The sequence below is a fragment of the Octopus sinensis genome, linkage group LG2 (assembly GCF_006345805.1).
Source record: "Octopus sinensis linkage group LG2, ASM634580v1, whole genome shotgun sequence".
Lineage (NCBI taxonomy): Eukaryota > Metazoa > Mollusca > Cephalopoda > Octopoda > Octopodidae > Octopus > Octopus sinensis.
The window spans coordinates 197233326-197255926 of record NC_042998.1 but is presented as its reverse complement, the minus strand read 5'-3'; the positions used below and the strand labels follow the sequence as shown (position 1 = coordinate 197255926).

Sequence of the window (22601 nt, the reverse complement as noted above, 5' to 3'; positions counted from 1 at the left end):
TTTCTGGATGATAATGCACCAATTCACACAGCTATAGTTGTTACTGAATAGCACGAGGAACATTCTAGTGAAGTTGAACATCTTATCTGGCCACCACAGTCCTCAGATCTCAATATAATTGAACATTTATGGTGTATTTTAGAAAAACAAGTAAGGAGTCGATATCCTCCACCATCATCACTGCAAGAAATAGTGAAGATGCCGACGACCACTCGGTTCAAAGTCTCTCTTGACCAGAAATGGCCTGAACTCTTTGCATGAACACCCTCCCTGTACATAACTCCATGTCCCCCTACATGGCCTTGCTTTTTGCTTTTTGAGCCAAAAAATTAACTTAACTTAAGAACTGGAAACTGTTTTAGCTGAAGAATGGACAAAAATTGAAACTTTGTTTAAGGTGTTTCCATTATTTCGTCCAACCCATGTATACATACATATATTTACTTGGCCTGGAAGAAGTGTTAGTGCCTATGGCCTTCACAAAATCTCTAGTGAGACTGACGCAAACCAATGACAGCAAGAAAGATATGTGCACAGAGAGAATTTCAGAAGACTAATACAATTTTTATACATACATAACGCACTTCAAAATGGTGTCTACCAACAAGTTCCACTTCGAGTCAATGTTTAGCAAAAGGCTTAATAGGAAAGCACTTACCCAAGGGGCTACCCGATGAGGTCAAACCCAGAACCACAACTCATGTGGAGTGTATTTCTTACATACTGAACTATGTTGGCATCTCATTGCTCTATTTAGCACCACACACAATATGTCAATCTCCACACACCATGTCATCAAAGCACACCATACAAAATGTCATCAATGCTTTGCTATCATTGTGGACTCTCTTGTCATAGATGAGGGTTCAGCTGTTTCTTTCTGAACAACCTGCACAGGTGACTTGGTTCATAGTAATCAAATGCTTGTGCTGCACAAAAGCTCACTCCCTCCATCAAACAGACGTAGCCTGTACAGGTGAACATGTGTGCCAAATGTCAGAGGTCAAACCGATCACAGGGCAATATGAAATGGGGTGTTTTGCTCAAGAACACACCACATCACCCAGTTCAGGAATCAGAGCCAAGATCTCAGGGTCATGAGTACAGCACCCCCATGCCCTCACTGCACACCACATAATATAACAAAAGACATTTTCTGACTATAAAACTCACTTTCCTCATCATTACCATAATTTAACGTCCATTTTCCATGCTGGCATGGGTCGGATGGTTTGACAGGAGCTAATCATCTGGAGAGCTGCCTAGGTTCCATGTCAGTTTTGGTATGGTTTCAATGGCTGGATGCCTATCCTAATGCCAACCACTTTACAGGGTGTGGACTGGGTGTTTTTATGCAGCACCAGTACCCAAGAACCTGCACAATTAAGAACGCTCAGCTGAAGAGGGGTGCAGGAGACATGCTTGTATGCAAGGGAGTGGCTGTGTGGTAAGTAGCTTGCTTACCAACCACATGGTTCCGGGTTCAGTCCCACTGCGTGGCATCTTGGGCAAGTGTCTTCTGCTATAGCCCCGGGCCAACCAATGCCTTGTGAGTGGATTTGGTAGACGGAAACTGAAAGAAGCCCGTCGTATATATGTATATATATGTATATGCGTGTGTGCATTTGTGTGTCTGTGTTCATCCCCCTAGCATTGCTTGACAACCGATGCTGGTTTGTTTACGTTCCCATCACTTAGCGGTTCGGCAAAAGAGACCGATATGATAAGTACTGGACTTACAAAGAATAAGTCCTGGGGTTGATTTGCTCGACTAAAGGTGGTGCTCCAGCATGGCCACAGTCAAATGACTGAAACAAGTAAAAGAGAGAAAAGAGATATGCTATAATTGTAAATGTAACAAGTTTATGGAATGTAATATATCTGTTAGGTTATGATGTATGGTGTAGGAAGTTGATGTTGTATGAACTGTTAAGTAGAGGCCAGGATACTGCATGTGTTATTTACTGCAGATAAACAATGCTGTAATGATTTTAGGTTGTGTATAGAGATAAAAACATTGTATGGGTTCTTCCTCCTCCTCCTCATCATCATCACCACCACAACCACCACCTATTTCTTTACTACCCACAAGGGGCTAAACACAGAGGGGACAAACAAGGACAGACAAGGACAGCATTGTTTATCTGCAGTAAATAACACATGCAGTATCCTGGCCTCTACTTAACAGTTCATACAACATCAACTTCCTACACCATACATCATAACCTAACAGATATATTACATTCCATAAACTTGTTACATTTACAATTATAGCATATCTCTTTTCTCTCTTTTACTTGTTTCAGTCATTTGACTGCAGCCATGCTGGAGCACCGCCTTTTTAGTCGAGCAAATCGACCCCGGGACTTATTCTTTGTAAGCCCAGTACTTATTCTATCGGTCTCTTTTGCCGAACCGCTAAGTGACGGGGACGTAAACACACCAGCATTGGTTGTCAAGCAATGCTAGGGGGACAAACACAGACGCACAAACATATACACACACATACATATATATATACATATATACGACAGGCTTCTTTCAGTTTCTGTCTACCAAATCCACTCACAAGGAATTGGTCGGCCCGAGGCTATAGCAGAAGACACTTGCCTAAGATGCCACGCAGTGGGACTGAACCCAGAACCATGTGGTTGGTTAGCAAGCTACTTACCACACAGCCACTCCTGCGCCTATACTCCAAAGATTTTAGTAATTCCTATATATGTTCTGATTACTATGCACAACATAACCTCACTTCTGCATAATATCCTGTAGAAAATGTTCTGACGACCAGGTCTTTACAAAATTGCATACAACTTGCTCTAACAACACTACACAACATATTTCCATATCTATACTGCTCACAATATATGTTAAAACTATACCTATTTCTTTACTACCCACAAGGGGCTAAACACAGAAGAGACAAGCAAGGACAGACAAACGGATTAAGTCAATTATATCGACCCCAGTGCGTAACTGGTACTTATTTAATTGACCCCGAAAGGATGAAAGGCAAAGTCAACCTCGGCAGAATTTGAACTCAGAACTTATAAAAGTATACCACGCAATGTACTCTCATTTATACACACACTTTGAATGATGCATTCTGAATGTTACAGCCTAGTCCAGTCTCCAAAACTGCAACATTTTACTGAACAGGACATCATAAGCATATAATTGTAAACAAAGTTAATCAAAGACTTTCTGTCGATTAAAAATATTCTGATATTTAATTCTGAATAAAGATATGTTAGTAAAAGTATTATGGAACTTTAAACTTTTAAGTAAAACTAGCAGTATCGCCCGGCGTTGCTCGGGTTTGTAAGGGAAATAACTATATAAGCATTTTTAGAGAGTTATAGCCAAAAAATAGCAAAAAAATGCATCAAAAATGGAAAAAAATTATGGTAAATTTTTTTTTAAATCGTTGACTCATCGTAGACATTTTTAGAGAGTTACTTCCCTTATATAATAGCAAAAAAAATGCATTAAAATGGAAAAAAATGATGGTAAATTTTTTTTTAAATTGTAGACTCATTGTAGACGCGCGCTAATACCCAGAAGGGTTCGATATGAATCACGACTATAAGATACCCGGTTTTGGTTAAACTGCACCGCAAAATGTGGGAGTAGTTAGGAATCTAAATCGAAGGGGACAGACACAACTTGACTTTTATATATAAAGATATAATGTGAAACATACCTGATGAGCTCTGTACAGGCTTCCCTTCTCCTGATGTAGATGGGATTTCTACCTTTGGTGTTGAATCCGTCTTCTTTCGCTTACCTGAATAGAAGATGATAATATTAACAGCACATGGGGGTTGATAACTACAGGTATTGTGCTATCTCACAAATTTCTGATATCAAGGCACCAACACAACAAATCCTAATTTCATCAATCAATGTGCAGTAGTAGTAGTAGTAGCAGCAGAAGCAGTAGTAGTGGTGGTAGTAGTAGTAATAGTAGTAGTAGTAGTGGTAGTAGTAGTAGTGGTAGTAGTAGTAGTAGTAGCAGCAGCAGCACCAGTAGTAATAGTAGTAGTAGCAGCAGCGGCAGTAGTAGTAGTAGTAGTAGTATTAGTAGTAGTAATAGTAGTAGTAGCAGCAGTAGTAGTAGTAGTATATGTTGTAGCAGCAAATTGCTGCACCCCACATTCATTGGTGATTCCCTCCTCCTCCTGGTCCTCCTGGTGGATGACACTTTTGCACCACACAGGTGACACACCGCCCCCCCCCCCCATCCAGCCCATGGTTTCCTTCGAGCAGTCAGTCACTGCTGGTGAGGGTTTTTTATGAGTTCAGAGTGCAAATCCTACTTCAACAACAACTTTTTACTCACCTTTTACGACATACAAAGGAAAACCTGAGTCTAACTGAGACGCAGTGAAGAGGTAAAAAAAAAACAGGCACAGGAGTGGCTGTGTGGTAAGTAGCTTGTTTACCAACCACATGGTCCCGGGTTCAGTCCCACTGCGTGGCACCTTGGGCAAGTGTCTTCTACTATAGCCTCGGGCCGACCAAAGCCTTGTGAGTGGATTTGGTAGACGGAAACTGAAAGAAGCCCGTCGTATATATGTATATATATATATATATATTTGCGTGTGTGTGTTTGTGTGTCTGTGTTTGTCCCCCTAGCATTGCATGACAACCGATGCTGGTGTGTTTATGTCCTTGTTACCTAGCGGTTCGGCAAAAGAGACCGATAGAATAAGTACTGGGCTTACAAAAGAATAAGTCCCGGGGTCGAGTTGCTCAACTAAAGGCGGTGCTCCAGCATGGCCGCAGTCGAATGACTGAAACAAGTAAAAGAGTAAAGAGTAAAAGAGAAAAGAAAGAAAAAAACTCCTAGACCCCTAATCTCGATGAATGTTTCAACAGCAAGGGTACGATGTGCACTACTTCACATCATGATGGCATCTGAGAGAACAATAGATAAAGCAGGAAGATACCATTACCATTAGGCTGACCTTGCTTGTACCACAACAGTGGCTGTGTAAAACATACAAATTGCTAGAGTATTGCATAAAATATAAACTTAGCATGGTTGCTCTTGTCACTGGCCACAGTAATACCACAAGCTTCGTGGCTTGCTTCAGCAGGTTCCGTTGAACCGCGTGGTGCGTGACCAATTAACGCACTTGTCACGAAATGATGTTTTTACTTTCTCCTCTTTCCCTTTTTTTCTTCTTTCACTTATCTTTGTATTTTCTTGGGTTTTGGATTGGTATTTTAATGTGGTTTTGTATTATATATATATATATATATATATATATATATATCTCGTGACGTATATTTGCCATTTGAATATGGCTAACCCCTAAGGGTGGATGCTACTGTAGTTTGTAGCCCCAGGAAGATATCTCCTCCAGCTGGGTTAGCCATATTCAAATGGCAAATATACGTCACGATGTGTTTCCGCTACTGTTTATAACTCGCTCTGAGATTTATCATTGTTTGATTTCACTTTTTCAATATCAGTGTCAATCGATACTGGAAAAAGTATATGTATTTGTGAAGGGAGCTGACTTCTCGTCGACAACCATGATTGTCACACGCCAATGATAGGTCAATACCTTGAAACTCGAGTCCGTGTGTATCATAAGTTGAAGACGGGAAGGATGACTTCCCTTCACAAATACTGATAGGGCACAGAAAGTGTGTCTATAGCCAGCTGGAGGAGGTGTCTTCCTGGGGCTACAAACTACAGTAGCATCCACCCTTAGGGGTTAGCCATATTAATTGGCAAATATACATCACGATGTGTTTCCTCCGCTACTGTTTATAACTCGCTCTGAGATTTATCATTGTTTGATTTCACTTTTTCAATATCAGTGTCAATCGATACTGGAAAAAGTATATGTATTTGTGAAGGGAGCCGACTTCTCGTCGACAACTATGATTGTCACACGCCAATGATAGGTCAATACCTTGAAACTCGAGTCCGTGTGTATCATAAGTTGAAGACGGGAAGGATGACTTCCCTTCACAAATACTGATAGGGCACAGAAAGTGTGTCTATAGCCAGCTGGAGGAGGTGTCTTCCTGGGGCTACAAACTACAGTAGCATCCACCCTTAGGGGTTAGCCATATTAAATTGGCAAATATACGTCACGATGTGTTTCCGCTACTGTTATAACTCGCTCTGAGATTTATCACTGTTTGATTTCACTTTTTCAATATCAGTGTCAATCGATACTGGAAAAAGTATATGTATTTGTGAAGGGAGCCGACTTCTCGTCGACAACTATGATTGTCACACACGCCAATGATAGGTCAATACCTTGAAACTCGAGTCCGTTGTATCATAAGTTGAAGACGGAAGGATGACTTCCCTTCACAAATACTGATAGGGCACAGAAAGTGTGTCTATAGCCAGCTGGAGGAGGTGTCTTCCTGGGGCTACAACTACAGTAGCATCCACCCTTAGGGGTTAGCCATATTAAATTGGCAAATATACATCACGATGTGTTTCCGCTACTGTTTATACTCGCTCTGAGATTTATCATTGTTTGATTTCACTTTTTCAATATCATGTCAATCGATACTGGAAAAAGTATATGTATTTGTGAAGGGAGCCGACTTCTCGTCGACAACTATGATTGTCACACACGCCAATGATAGTCAATACCTTGAACTCGAGTCCGTGTGTATCATAAGTTGAAGACGGGAAGGATGACTTCCCTTCACAAATACTGATAGGGCACAGAAAGTGTGTCTATAGCCAGCTGGAGGAGGTGTCTTCCTGGGGCTACAAACTACAGTAGCATCCACCCTTAGGGGTTAGCCATATTAAATTGGCAAATATACATCACGATGTGTTTCCGCTACTGTTTATAACTCGCTCTGAGATTTATCATTGTTTGATTTCACTTTTTCAATATCAGTGTCAATCGATACTGGAAAAAGTATATGTATTTGTGAAGGGAGCCGACTTCTCGTCGACAACTATGATTGTCACACGCCAATGATAGGTCAATACCTTGAAACTCGAGTCCGTGTGTATCATAAGTTGAAGACGGGAAGGATGACTTCCCTTCACAATACTGATAGGGCACAGAAAGTGTGTCTATAGCCAGCTGGAGGAGGTGTCTTCCTGGGGCTACAAACTACAGTAGCATCCACCCTTAGGGGTTAGCCATATTAATTGGCAAATATACGTCACGATGTGTTTCCGCTACTGTTTATAACTCGCTCTGAGATTTATCATTGTTTGATTTCACTTTTTCAATATCAGTGTCAATCGATACTGGAAAAAGTATATGTATTTGTGAAGGGAGCCGACTTCTCGTCGACAACTATGATTGTCACACGCCAATGATAGGTCAATACCTTGAAACTCGAGTCCGTGTGTATCATAAGTTGAAGACGGGAAGGATGACTTCCCTTCACAATACTGATAGGGCACAGAAAGTGTGTCTATAGCCAGCTGGAGGAGGTGTCTTCCTGGGGCTACAACTACAGTAGCATCCACCCTTAGGGGTTAGCCATATTAAATTGGCAAATATACATCACGATGTGTTTCCGCTACTGTTTATAACTCGCTCTGAGATTTATCATTGTTTGATTTCACTTTTTCAATATCAGTGTCAATCGATACTGGAAAAAGTATATGTATTTGTGAAGGGAGCCGACTTCTCGTCGACAACTATGATTGTCACACGCCAATGATAGGTCAATACCTTGAAACTCGAGTCCGTGTGTATCATAAGTTGAAGACGGGAAGGATGACTTCCCTTCACAAATACTGATAGGGCACAGAAAGTGTGTCTATAGCCAGCTGGAGGAGGTGTCTTCCTGGGGCTACAAACTACAGTAGCATCCACCCTTAGGGGTTAGCCATATTCAAATGGCAAATATACATCACGATGTGTTTCCGCTACTGTTTATAACTCGCTCTGAGATTTATCATTATATATATATAAATATATATATAATGACCCCCTTCGGTCAGACACTGACCATGGGTTTGCACCTAGAGAGTTACCCTCTGAGGCACAAGTCTGGGCAAGGTTGTTTTATGGAAGACCAGCAGTCGCCCATGCATACCGGCCTCCCCTCTCCACGTCACCGATGTTGTCCAAGGGAAAGGCAAGGCCCGATACAAATGGCACCTGTGACGTCGCAACTCATTTCTACAGCTATATATATATAAATATATATATATATATATATATATATATATATATATATATAGAAGGAATAGCTAAGATTTTTTGACTGCTATTTCTAAAGTTCGGTGTGTGGTGAAGCAAATCGTTGCTGAACCCTAATTATATAGTATTACTTAAACTTACCATGAAATGGTCTTTTCTCATGGCAAATTCTACTTGGTGAAATTATTGATTACTTCTTAATTAATTAATTTCACCCTTTGTTGTTATATATATATATGTGTATGTGTGTATGTAATGTATGTATGTATGTCATACATATGTGCTATATATGTAATTATTAAATTCAAATCTTAACTTTCATGGAATATTTATAAAATAATGTAATTGTTTCAATTGAGATGAAACAAGTAATCTAGTATCTGGATCTGATGGAGTCACTAATATGTTATACATACATACATACATACATACACACACACTCACACATATATATATCATCATCGTTTAACATCCGTTTTCTGTACTATCACGGTTTGGATGGTTCAACAAGGGTCTGGGAAGCCAGGGGGCTGCACCAGGCTCCAGTCTGATGTGACAGTGTTTCTACAGCTGGATGCCCTTCCTAACGCCAACCACTCCATGAGTGTGGTAGGTGCTTTTTACATGCCATCGGCACAGGTGCCAGGGGAGGCTGGCAGTGGCCATGATCAGTTGGTGCTTTTTACGTGCCACCGGCACGGAAGCCAGTCAAGGCAGCACTGGCATCAGCCACGTTCAAATAGTGCTCTTTATGTGCCACTGGCACAGGTATCTCAGCTACAATTTCCATTTGATATTTATTTTGATGTTGATGTACTTAACTCAATAGGTCTCCTCAAAAGTATCCTTGTTAAATATATGTTATACTAGTGCATATTCTATACTTAAAAGTACATATTTGAAGCATTAACATGTTTCAACTAATATACTGTCCACTATATAACATTTGTTAATTGTTGTAGTGTATGTCATTCTTTATTCTAACTTGTTAACAGACACTAAAATGTCGCTGCAGATGGACATACAGTTGTTCTCATACAGTGTGCTGCATCTTAGGGTTGAACAGAAGTAGTCAACAACATTTACAATAGCAACAACAGTGGCTTTAAAGTCGCACAAATTTTTAGCTATGCAAATTAACTTCTTCAGAACAAAGGAGGGTATTCAATTAATATCCAGATTTTCTTTAAAATCATTTACAGCCATCTTTAAAAAAAAAAACAGAACAAAAGAAGTACAAAAGCATACACATCAGGTAAAATTCCTTTGATCATAGATCTTCTTGATGGGAGTTATACAACTCTATCAAACTATTCTATAGAGTGCTTTATCAGGAAATGAAATTGTGTCTTCACATTAAAAAATCTTTCAGACATCATTTACATCAGATATTTCCCTGTTAAGAACTTTTCAGGTAAAATACATGAAACTTGGACATTTCTGCTCAGTAATTTTTTTTTTTTTTTTTGAGAAAACTGCACAAAAAGTATATTGCAATCGTATACATTCCTGTAGAATATAATTATAATTAATTGTACCTTTTTCACCTTTCTTTCCTTTGCCTTTCTCTGCATGCTCTTCTGAAAAAAAAAAAAGAATACTATTTTTAAGAAGTATATTGTTACTCTACATAACACTCCCTAAACACTATACAACCTCTGTACATATTAACACTACAATATCAACATAACACAACTTCCTTTTCACAAAACCCCATGAAATCATCATCATCATTATTTAACGTCTGTCTTCCATGCTGGCATGGGTTGGATGGTTTGACAGGAGCTGGCAAGCCAGAGAGTTGCACCATGCTCCATTACCTGTTTTGGAATGGTTTCCATGGTTGGATTCCTTTCCTAATGCCAATTATTTTACAGAGTTTACTGGGTGCTTTTTACATGGCCCCAGGATGAGTGGAGTGACCAATCAATCTCCAAGACAAAGACCTCTCGTCTAGAAGAAGTTGTGGGACTGAGAGAAGTGTCTTTGGTCCAGATAAGAGGCTGGAGTATAACAGAGGGACAGAGATGAGGGATTTGCTATAGGGGGGATACTTGGCCACCCCGGTCAAGGGATGAAGGAGAGATAGAGTTAGAGAGAGAGAGAAATAGAGGGTGTTGGAGATGCATTGGGATCTACCCACAGGGAGCAGTGGGGTCATCATCATCATCATTTAACGTCCGCTTTCCATGCTAGCATGGGTTGGACGATTTTGACTGAGGGCTGGTGAACCAGATGGCTGCACCAGACTCCAATCTTGATCTGGCAGAGTTTCTACAGCTGGATGCCCTTCCTAATGCCAACCACTCCAAGAGTGTAGTGGGTGCTTTTTACGTGCCACCAGCACGGGGGCCAGTCATGCGGATCTGGCAATGACCTCGCTTGATTCTTTTTACACGTGCTACCGACACAGGTGCCAGTGAAGCAACATTGGTAACGATCATGCTCGAATGGTGCCCTTTTACGTGCCACGGGTATGGAAGCCAGTTGGCTGCTCTGGCAATGATCACGCTCGGATGGTGCTCTTGGTACCCTACTAGCACAGGCACAAGTACCAGTAAGGTGATGCTGGTAACAATCAAGGGATATTCAATAAGAGTGTGAGATGAGATGTTTAAAGATGGAGAAGAGATTACTGGCAAGTCATGTTAAGAGAAACTGGAGTAGCTGGATGGGGGTGGGTGGTATGAGAGACATGTGAGGGAATGGAGAGTGTGCAGATAGGTGTGTGAGGCAGAGTGGAGGGGCCTGCAGCAGGTGGTGATTATGGGTGGTGAGAGGGGGTTTGGGGAAGATGAGTTGTAAGGGAGTTTTGTCAGGGGACTGATTATGCACGTGTGGGTGAGAGGAAGAGAGAGGTGGGGTATGACCACAAAGGACATACCTGTATACCTGTATGTGTGAATGGCTACCATTTTAATTAGTTTGATGCGTCTTCTCAAGCACAAAACCAAACTGCATCACGTTTAGGCTGATTGTCTTCCTAATTAGTTGAGCTATGACCCTCTCTGTAACTTTCATGGCCTGGTCCAACAATTTGGGACCTCTGTAATGATTTCAGCCTCACACATGTCAAAAGTGTGGATGAGTTATTGAACCAATCCTACAACTGGCACCCGGCAGTTGCCAGGACCCCTGGACTGACTCCTGTGCAGGTGGCAAGTGAAGAAACACCATTTCGACCCTCTGCTTGAGGAGATCCATTGAGTCAAGTACACCAACATCAAAATCAATGGAAACTGCAGTTGTGATCCCTGAGCCCATGGCACGTAAACAGCACCATCTGAAGGTGGCCGATGCCAGCGCCGCCTAGACTCGCTTCCGTGCCGGTGGCACGTAAAAGGCACCATCCGAATCGTGGCCGATGCCAGTGCCGCCTCAACTGGCCTCCATGCCGGTGGCACGTAAAATGCACCCACTACACTCACAGAGTGGTTGGCATTAGGAAGGGCATCCAGCTGTAGAAACACTGCCAGATCAGACTGGAGCCTGGTGCAGCCTCCTGGCTTCCCAGACCCTGGTCGAACCATCCAACCCATGCTAGCACGGAAAACGGACGTTAAACGATGATGATGATGATGATGATAGTATACATTACACAGGTCTTTATTCCTACACTGAACACCACATGATTTATAATAACCATTGTACTATACATAACATGCCCTAATTGTTGCAATACTTTCTGACTGTAACATCATAAAACATACCATTAGTGGTACCCTGTATACTTAAGGTGGCGAGCTGGCAGAATTGTTAGCACGCTGAATGAAATGCTCAGCAGTATTTCATATGCCGCTACGTTCTGAGTTCAAATTCCGCCAAGGTCGACTTTGCCTTTCATCCTTTCAGGGTCGATAAATAAAGTACCAGTTACGTACTGGGGTCGATGTAATCGACTTAATCCGTTTGTCTGTCCTTGCTTGTCCCCTCTGTGTTTAGCCCCTTGTGGGTAGTAAAGAAATAGGTATTTCGTCTGCCGCTACGTTCTGAGTTCAAATTCCGCCAAGGTCGACTTTGCCTTTCATCCTTTCAGGGTCGATAAATTAAGTACCAGTTACGCACTGGGGTTGATGTAATCGACTTAATACCTATGTTTGTCCTTGTTTGTCCCCTCTATGTTTAGCCCCTTGTGGGTAATAAAGAAATAGGTATTTCGTCTGCCGCTACATTCTGAGTTCAAATTCTGCCGAGGTCGACACTGCCTTTCATCCTTTCAGGGTCGATTAAATAAGTACCAGTTACGCACTGGGGTCGATATAATCGACTTAATCCATTTGTCTGTCCTTGTTTGTCCCCTCTGTGTTTAGCCCCTTGTGGGTAGTAAAGAAATAGAAATAGGTACATGGTATACTCCACCAATGAAGTACCAATACTTTGTTATACATTAAACAGCATGTTCTAGTTTTCCACTGTACACTTACACAGCTACTTTCCACATCATCGATAACACAGCCTTTCTAATTCCTACACAGTTCAACAAATAGCATTATGGTGTCTGTTGGGATGTCTTTGACCAAAAATCTTCTCAATGAGAATTATAATAACAAATCTAACCAAATATTCCACACTGTGATTGTTTATAGCAATCAGAAGTTGTATCCCCCATGTAGCGTATCTGATATCCCCACTGTTTGAGAAACACAATAAGAATGATCTCGTTTGAGATTACAACCATCTTTGGCTGGTTTGACCCTGTTGTGTCCACTGATCTGATTGGTTGGCATCTGGCAGGCTGGTCGTCTGTCGCTGGAACATGGCTAGACCTTAAAAGGTCTGGAGTCGAAAGACCGAGAATAATGAAAGCTGGCTTATTTATAGCCTGTGGTAGGCTCGAATAAAGCAGGCCTTATCCGATGGCCTTGATTGGTTGGCTTTACACTCTGGCGCGAAATAAGTAGGGATACAAACCACGCTAGATGCCAACCAATTAGAGCAGTGGTCACAACAGGGTCAAAGCAGGCAAAGATGGTTGTAATCTCAAACGAGATCATTCTTATTGTGTCTCTCAAACAGTGAGGATATCAAATATCGCTACACATCTTTACATCGATATCTGTCACATATCATTGACTTCAATTATATGCAATGGATGTCAAGAACTCTGCTGGTGATTCTACAACTCTCTCTTCACTACATTAATAATTCCACCCTCAGCTTTGTCTTCAACATGGATAGCAAAACATCAAGAAACTGGGTGCTTCCTGGTCTTTAAAGACAATTTTATGATGTTTCTCAGTAGAAAAATGTATCATATTAAACATACCTTTTTCTTCACCCACCACCATCTCTTTTTCCTCTCTTTCTGCCATTCCTTCTTTCTCTGCTCCTTCTTCTTCTTCAGATGCAGCAACACCAGCTTTGTGTTTCTTTCTATGAACTTATGGAATAGAATATAATGGATTAAACATTCAAATGAATGTAATATTTTCTGTCAGACCCACTGCATCCAACTCGACAAACTTTCACTTCTGATCTAAACTTAACCTTTATACATGTTCTAACTAATGCAGACAACATGCCCTTAATTCTGCACCATACTCATTGCACCTGACACCATATTCACACTGCAACCGACAGCATATCCTAAACTCTACAAAACACCAAAAATAACATGTTCTGTTTCATACACTATACTTGCTAGGAAGAGCACACCGCGTTCCCAGTGGTTAGGGTAATGGCCCAGTGATTAGGGCAGCGGACTCGCGATCGTAGGATCATGGTTTCGATTCCCAGACCGGGTGTTGTGAATGTTTATTGAGCGAAAACACCTAAAAGCTCCACGAGGCTCCGGCAGGGGATGGTGGTGATCCCTGCTGTACTCTTTCACCACACACAACTTCTCTCACTCTTACTTCCTGTTTCTGTTGTACCTGTATTTCAAAGGGCGGCCTTGTCACTCTCTGTGTCACGCTGAATATCCCCGAGAACTACGTTAGGGTACACGTGTCTGTGGAGTGCTCAGCCACTTACACGTTAATTTCACGAGCAGGCTGTTCCGTTGATTCGGATCAACTGGAACCCTCGTCGTCATAACCGACGGAATGCTTCCTATCCTCCTATCTTACTTGATTTCTATGTATGCCACATACAATCTTTCCTCATCACTTTAATACCCTACAGCTTGCATAGGCAACCTGCGGCCCTTGACATGTTGTTGTGCGGCCCTCAAGGAGTTTCTAGGTTACTAATTTTTACAAACCAAAAATTTTTCTCAAATTTTCCATTTATTAATCTTACTATTTCTCACCTCTTAAACTTGTGCTTTAATTTTACATTTAATTTCATCCCTCCTTCCTTCTCTCTTTCGATGTACATTTGGAAACATTGAAAGAGATGCCAGCCTAATGTAAACTTTCATACCAAGACAAATAAGATTAAGAAGAACTGCAAAAAAATTCAGTTTAAAGTGGGCAAGAAATATTTCATGCATATATGTTTTATCCTACTTGGAAATGATATGATGCGACACCCCTGTTGACAAAATGCTGTTCATCCCTGCCACACGATTCATCTTGAATACTATTCTGTAGTACATACATTATCTACAGTGGAAGCGCAATGGCCCAGTGGTTAGGGCAGCGGTCTCACGGTCATAGGATCGCGGTTTCGATTCCCAGACCGGGTGTTGTGAGTGTTTATTGAGCGAAAACATCTAAAGCCCCACGTGGTGATCCCTGCTGTACTCTTTCACCACAACTTTCTCTCACTCTTAACTTCCTGTTTCTGTTGTACCTGTATTTCAAAGGGCTGGCCTTGTCACTCTCTGTGTCACGCGAAATCCCCGAGAACTACGTTAAGGGTACACGTGTCTGTGGAGTGTTCAGCCACTTACACGTTAATTTCACGAGCAGCTGTTCTGTTGATTCGGATCAACCGGCACCCTCGTCGTCGTAACCGACGGAGTGCTTCAAGAGACATTGTCTACAAACTATGAAACTACTATTTTAACATTTTCTGACAGGTTATTGTAACCATAAAAAGGAAACAAAGATCAACCATGGATTCTACTAATATATTAAAACATTCCAAATTTAAATAAAATTAAATAAATATTACTAAAGAAGTTTTAAAATTTATCTGTTTTTTAGTAATCTTGTTTGTTTTTCTTTTCAACTGAGCTGTATGTTAATATATAGAATAGAATAATATCAACAGTTGGGATGATACTCAGAGAATTTGCTCCACTTAACATATAACAATGAAGATTAAATAATTCTATCAAAGCAGTGCTTGCTCTATAAAAAGTTGTACCAAACTTCTTTGTATTAATATCTACATGTCATTGGCTTCAATTCTATGCAATGGATGTCAAGAACTCTGCAACTGTCTTTTCACAACATTAATAATTCCACCCTCAGCTGTGTATTCAACATGGAGAAGAAAACACCAGGGAAAGATAATTTCATGATGCTTTTCAGTAGAGAATGTATCATATTAAACATACCTTTTTTAACCACCATTTCTTTATCCACTCCTTCCTCCACTTCTTCCACTCCTTCTTCCACTTCTTCCTCTCCTTCTTCCACTCCTTCTTCTCCTTCTTTAGCAGGTGCAGCAACTTTTTGTTTCTTTCTAGGAACTTATGAAATAGAGTAAAATTAAGAAAATATTCAAATGGCCTCTGCAGTCTTCACTTCCGTCTACCTCATCTGCAATCCCTTCCACCAACACCACATAGCTCATCACAACCAACACCAAAGCATGTTCTAACTAATGCAGACAACATGCACTTAATTATGCATTATACTCACTGCGCCTAACGTCATGTTCACACTGCAACCAACAGCATATCCTAGATTCCACAGAACACCAAAACTAATATGTTTTGTTCACACACTATACCTGATCTCTGTATGCACCACTAACAACTTTTCCTCATCACTATAGTACCCTACTACTATTCAGTAATACATACATTATCTACAAACTATGAAACTACTAGTTTAGCATTTTCTGACAGGTTATTGTAACTATAAAAAGGAAAACAAGATCAACTATGGATTATTCTATCATGTTAAAACATTCCAAATTTAAATAAAATTAAATAAATATTACTAAAGAAGTTTTAAAATTTATCTGTTTTTAGTGTAATCTTGTTTGTTTTTCTTTTCAACTGAGCTGTATGTTTAATATATAGAATAGAATAATATCAACAGTTGGGATGATACTCAGAGAATTTGCTCCACTTAACATATAACAATGAAGATTAAATAATTCTATCAAAGCAGTGCTTGCTCTATAAAAAGTTGTACCAAACTTCTTTGTATTAATATCTACCACATGTCATTGGCTTCAATTCTATGCAATGGATGTCAAGAACTCTGCAACTGTCTTTTCACAACATTAATAATTCCACCCTCAGCTGTGTATTCAACATGGAGAAGAAAACACCAGGGAAGATAATTTCATGATGCTTTTCAGTAGAGAATGTATCATATTAAACATACCTTTTTTAACCACCATTTCTTTATCCACTCCTTCCTCCACTTCTTCCACTCCTTCTTCCACTTCTTCCTCTCCTTCTTCCTCTCCTTCTTCCACTCCTTCTTCTCCTTCTTTAGCAGGTGCAGCAACTTTTTGTTTCTTTCTAGGAACTTATGAAATAGAGTAAAATTAAGAAAATATTCAAATGGCCTCTGCAGTCTTCACTTCCGTCTACCTCATCTGCAATCCCTTCCACCAACACCACATAGCTCATCACAACCAATAACACCACAAACACCAAAGCATGTTCTAACTAATGCAGACAACATGCACTTAATTATGCATTATACTCACTGCGCCTAACGTCATGTTCACACTGCAACCAACAGCATATCCTAGATTCCACAGAACACCAAAACTAATATGTTTTGTTCACACACTATACCTGATCTCTGTATGCACCACTAACAACTTTTCCTCATCACTATAGTACCCTACTACTATTCAGTAATACATACATTATCTACAAACTATGAAACTACTACTTTAACATTTTCTGACAGGTTATTGTAACTATAAAAAGGAAAACAAGATCAACTATGGATTATTCTATCATGTTAAAACATTCCAAAATTTAAATAAAATAAAATAAATATTACTAAAGAAGTTTTAAAATTTATCTGTTTTTAGTGTAATCTTGTTTGTTTTTCTTTTCAACTGAGCTGTATGTTTAATATATAGAATAGAATAATATCAACAGTTGGGATGATACTCAGAGAATTTGCTCCACTTAACATATAACAGTGAAGATTAAATAATTCTATCAAAGCAGTGCTTGCTCTATAAAAAGTTGTACCAAACTTCTTTGTATTAATATCTACCACATGTCATTGGCTTCAATTCTATGCAATGGATGTCAAGAACTCTGCAACTGTCTTTTCACAACATTAATAATTCCACCCTCAGCTGTGTATTCAACATGAAGAAAACACAGGGAAGATAATTTCATGATGCTTTTCAGTAGAGAATGTATCATATTAAACATACCTTTTTTAACCACCATTTCTTTATCCACTCCTTCCTCCACTTCTTCCACTCCTTCTTTCCCCCACTTCTTCCTCTCCTTCTTCCACTCCTTCTTCTCCTTCTTTAGCAGGTGCAGCAACTTTTTGTTTCTTTCTAGGAACTTATGAAATAGAGTAAAATTAAGAAAATATTCAAATGGCCTCTGCAGTCTTCACTTCCGTCTACCTCATCTGCAATCCCTTCCACCAACACCACATAGCTCATCACAACCAATAACACCACAAACCCAAAGCATGTTCTAACTAATGCAGACAACATGCACTTAATTATGCATTATACTCACTGCGCCTAACGTCATGTTCACACTGCAACCAACAGCATATCCTAGATTCCACAGAACACCAAAACTAATATGTTTTGTTCACACACACATATACCTGATCTCTGTATGCACCACACTAACAACTTTTCCTCATCACTATAGTACCCTACTACTATTCAGTAATACATACATTATCTACAAACTATGAAACTACTAGTTTAGCATTTTCTGACAGGTTATTGTAACTATAAAAAGAAAACAAGATCAACTATGGATTATTCTATCATGTTAAAACATTCCAAAATTTAAATAAAATTAAATAAATATTACTAAAGAAGTTTTAAAATTTATCTGTTTTTAGTGTAATCTTGTTTGTTTTTCTTTTCAACTGAGCTGTATATTTAATATATAGAATAGAATGATACTAACAGTTGGGATGATACTCAGAGAATTTGCACCACTTAACGTGTGAGTCATTATCAATGAAGATTAAATAATTTTATTAAAGAGGCGCTTACTCATATCTATAAAAAGTTGTACCAAACTTTTTTGTATCAATATCTATCACATGTCATTGGCTTCAATTCTATGCAATGGATATCAAGAACTCTGCAACTGTCTTTTCACAACATTAATAATTCCACCCTCAGCTGTGTATTCAACATGGAGAGGAAAACACCAGGGAAGGATAATTTTATGATGCTTTTCAGTAGAGAATGTATCATATTAAATATACCTTTTTTAACAGCCACCGCCATTTCTTTATCCTCTCCTTCTTCCTCTCTTTCTTCCACTCCTTCTCCTTTTTCTCCTTCTTTTTCTCCTTCTCCTTTTTCTCCTTCTCCTTTTTCTCCTTCTCCTTTTTCTCCTTCAATAGATACAGCAACTTTCTTCCTAGGAACTTATGGAATAGAATATAATAGATTAAATTATAGGCTGTTTTAGGCTACCATGAGCTTTCTCTTAGCTTATATTAATATCGTATATTCTCTAATTAGTTTTGTTACAGTAATGTAATGCTATTTATTGTGTTTCCGATTGGGAAATAGATTATTTTATTTGGCTTTTTTAAGTAAGGGTGTATATAATGATTAAAACGTCACTTATAACTTAAGTGTTATCATTATACACAAATCCGAACTACAGTATATAACGCCATAGAGAAATATACTTATGGAACACTAAGAATATTAGCGTCATGTATGTATAATATTATCGTGTTCATTTAACCGCTATAAGAAAATATAATTTAATGGTTACAGAAATGCATATTTGTTGAAAAATGTGAAAAACGTGAAGAGAAAACATTTTCTTAATTAGTTTTATTATATAAATATAACATTTTATATTATGTACATGTGAAAGAAAAGATAATTTTCGTCGTGTAGAAGTACAACTATATATTTCACTAGCTAATTCATAAATCTAACTAATAAATAAATAACAACAATTCAAAATAGACTTGTTGGATTTTCCTTGGACATGGCATAAAAATCACCAATGTCTCAAAGGAGTGAGTGTCGTGGAGTTCAGTTACATCCAACAAACACTAAAGTTTTTTTCCAAAATCCAGGGTTTTTATAACTGCTCAACTTGACTTAAAAGAATCGAAATCCATTACAAATATTCTTTAAGTAACTTTTTAGAATCCTTATATGAGCAGTTACATTAACCAATGGAAAAACGACAATAATATTTCTTCGTCAACACGACATTACGTCATATTGCCAGCTACCACCAATTGGCACGTTATTTTAAAATGGCTACTTGCTACAAAATATTCAAATGAATGTAATATTTTGTCAGACCCACTGCACCTAACTCAACAAACTTTCACTTCCAATCTAAACTTAACCTTATACATGTTCTAACTAATGCAGACAACATGCCCTTAATTCTGCACCATATTCATTGCACCTGACACCATGTTCACACTGCAACCGACAGCATATCCTAAACTCTACAGAACACCAAAAATAACATGTTCTGCTTCATACCCTATACCTGATTTCTGTATGCGCCACCAACAATCTTCCCTCATCACAATAATACCAAACAGGATACATCTTGAATGTTATTCTATAATTATCTACAAACTATGAAACTACTATTTTAACATTTTCTGACAGCTTATTGTGACCATAAAAAGAAAACAAGATCAACCATGGATTCTGTTAATATGTTAAAATATTCCAAGATTTAACCCATTAACATTTAAACTGGCTGTAATCCGGCCAAATTATTCTACCTGTTTTATGTTCAAACTGGCCAGATTTAGTCTCTCACAATCCAATGTCGAACTGTTATTAAGTCCACTCTGATATAGCAGTATAGTTAGTTAGACAAGTGAGACATGACTATCTATGACCAACCTCACCAACTTCTCAACGTCACAGTATTTGTAATGACTAGTACATACCACTTGACACATGATGGGGTGTTCCATTATTATTATCATTATTATTATCCCCATAACATCTCCCTTTTTAAGTTTTTTTTTCCTTAGGAAATGTAATTTTATTTCTTTTTAATAACAATAATTTTCATATCACCCCCACCTCCTTTTTTTGAGTATTTTTTATACAGTTATGAATTTAATATTTTTTTCATTTTTCAGCTAATTCCAGGAACTCCATATATTTCTTTTTCTTTTGCTTGTGTGTCTGAGTTCAATTATTTGTAGTGGCACTGGTACTTTAAAAGTATCATATAACCATTCCATTGGTTCTTCCATTCTCTTGGGTTCACTCACAACAAATCTGTGTCTCTTCTATACCCTTTTTCTTCCTTATACAAAGTAAAGCATTTTTCTATGCATTTGGTAATCAAGCCATCTTATATGTTCTAACAAACACATTTTCACTAATTTTGAAATATCTTGCTGTACTATCCATTGCAATTTTTCTTTTCTTACCAGATAGCAATTAGTCGAAGACTGATTTTATTTTCCTCATAAACATCAGCTCCACTGGTGACATACTTGCTGGTGTGTTTGGATTTGGTGCCACGTGGTATAATCTTAAGAATTGTTGTAGGGCTACCTCATCTATAACTTCCTTATTTGACTTTTTTAGGGCCCTCTTGGATGTATCAACAAAGCCTTCTGCTTGTCTGTTAGATTTGGGATGGTATGGTACCATAGTTACATGTTCTACGATTAACATTTAACAAAAGTTTTTGAACTCAAAAGACACAAATTGCATTTCATTATCAGACACTATCGAGTCTAGTGGAGGCGCAATGGCCCAGTGGTTAGGGCAGCAGACTCGCGGTCGTAGGATCGCGGTTTCGATTCCCAGACCGGGCGTTGTGAGTGTTTATTGAGCGAGAACACCTAAAGCTCCATGAGGCTCCGGCAGGGATGGTGGTGATCCCTGCTGTACTCTTTCACCACAACTTTCTCTCACTCTTACTTCCTGTTTCTGTTGTACCTGTATTTCAAAGGGCCGGCCTTGTCACTCTCTGTGTCACGCTGAATATCATCGAGAACTACGTTAAGGGTACACGTGTCTGTGGAGTGCTCAGCCACTTACACGGTAATTTCACGAGCAGGCTGTTCCGTTGATTTGGATCAACCGGAACCCTCGTCATCGTAATCGACGAAGGGCTTCCAACTATCGAGTCTGGGAAACCAAATCTTGCAAACAGCTCATGCAGAAAGTTTGTCGTAGTTGAGGAGGTTGGCTTTTTACATTTAAAAATTTTTTGGCCATTCAGAGAAACTTCTACCACAAAAGATTATGAACTGCTTAAGAGACCAGCAAAATCAATGTGTAGTCTTGACCATGAAACATCTACTTTTGGCCATGGTTCACTTTTTATCGTCAATAATTTTGCCACTAGAGCGCATCCTCTGCAACCTTTCACTAAATTTTTGATTTCTTTATCCATTTTAGGCCAGTACATGTGGCTACACATTAAAGCTTTCATCCTCTAAATACCAGAATGTCCAACATGGAATTCCCTCAACATTTTCTTTTGCAGTGTTTCAGCTATCACTACTCTCTGTGCATACATCAGTACACCATCACAAACTGAGTATAGGTTCACATCTTGGTTTCGTTTTGCACCAATCCTGTTCCTATTTACTTTTCCTGTCCACAGTATTCTTTTTATTTCTGTTATGAATTTGTCCTTTTCTACATTTCATTTTATGTCTTCAAGGGTCACCAGTAATTTGCGTACCACACTCCACACTGCATTTTTTATTCCTCCTTCTGATGTTAATGCTACAATTACCATATCTTTGAATGGCTCAGTGTTTCGGTATCCGCCTGGACAAACCATATGCATGCCCTAGTTTTTTGACAGTAAATATTCCATTTTGTAATCATAATTACCAGCCAACAAATCTTCCATAATTTAATACTTTTGTATACCGCAAAATTTGTATCCTCTGTGTGAAAAGTCTGGTTGCATACACGTTAGCATATGTCAGATGCATACAATTGACAACACAGTTAATTAAGATTTATTCAGTGAGTTCTATTCAACACATGTTTACACGTGGAATTAGCAGAATCATTATTAACTTTAGATGGCTCGCAGGCGAACAAATTAGTGAGAGAGATAGACTGGCAATACTTCTACACCATCTTGCAGTCTTGGGAAGAGCTATCAGAGTGGAAAATTCGTGTATGTATTCAATATCAAACTCGTGTTCAGCA

At 39.0% G+C, this 22601-nt stretch overlaps 1 protein-coding gene across 1 annotated transcript in view; it reads right to left on the bottom strand.

Moving 5' to 3' along the window:
- LOC118762224 (trichohyalin-like) overlaps positions 1-22601 on the bottom strand; it is a 236536-nt gene that overhangs the window by 55630 nt on the left and 158305 nt on the right. The window contains exons 20-21 of the mRNA XM_036500774.1: positions 9698-9739; positions 3707-3790 (exon numbers count right to left, since the gene is read on the bottom strand). Of these exons, the coding sequence (XP_036356667.1) occupies positions 3707-3790; positions 9698-9739 (126 nt within the window). The remainder of the gene's footprint in view (positions 1-3706; positions 3791-9697; positions 9740-22601) is intronic.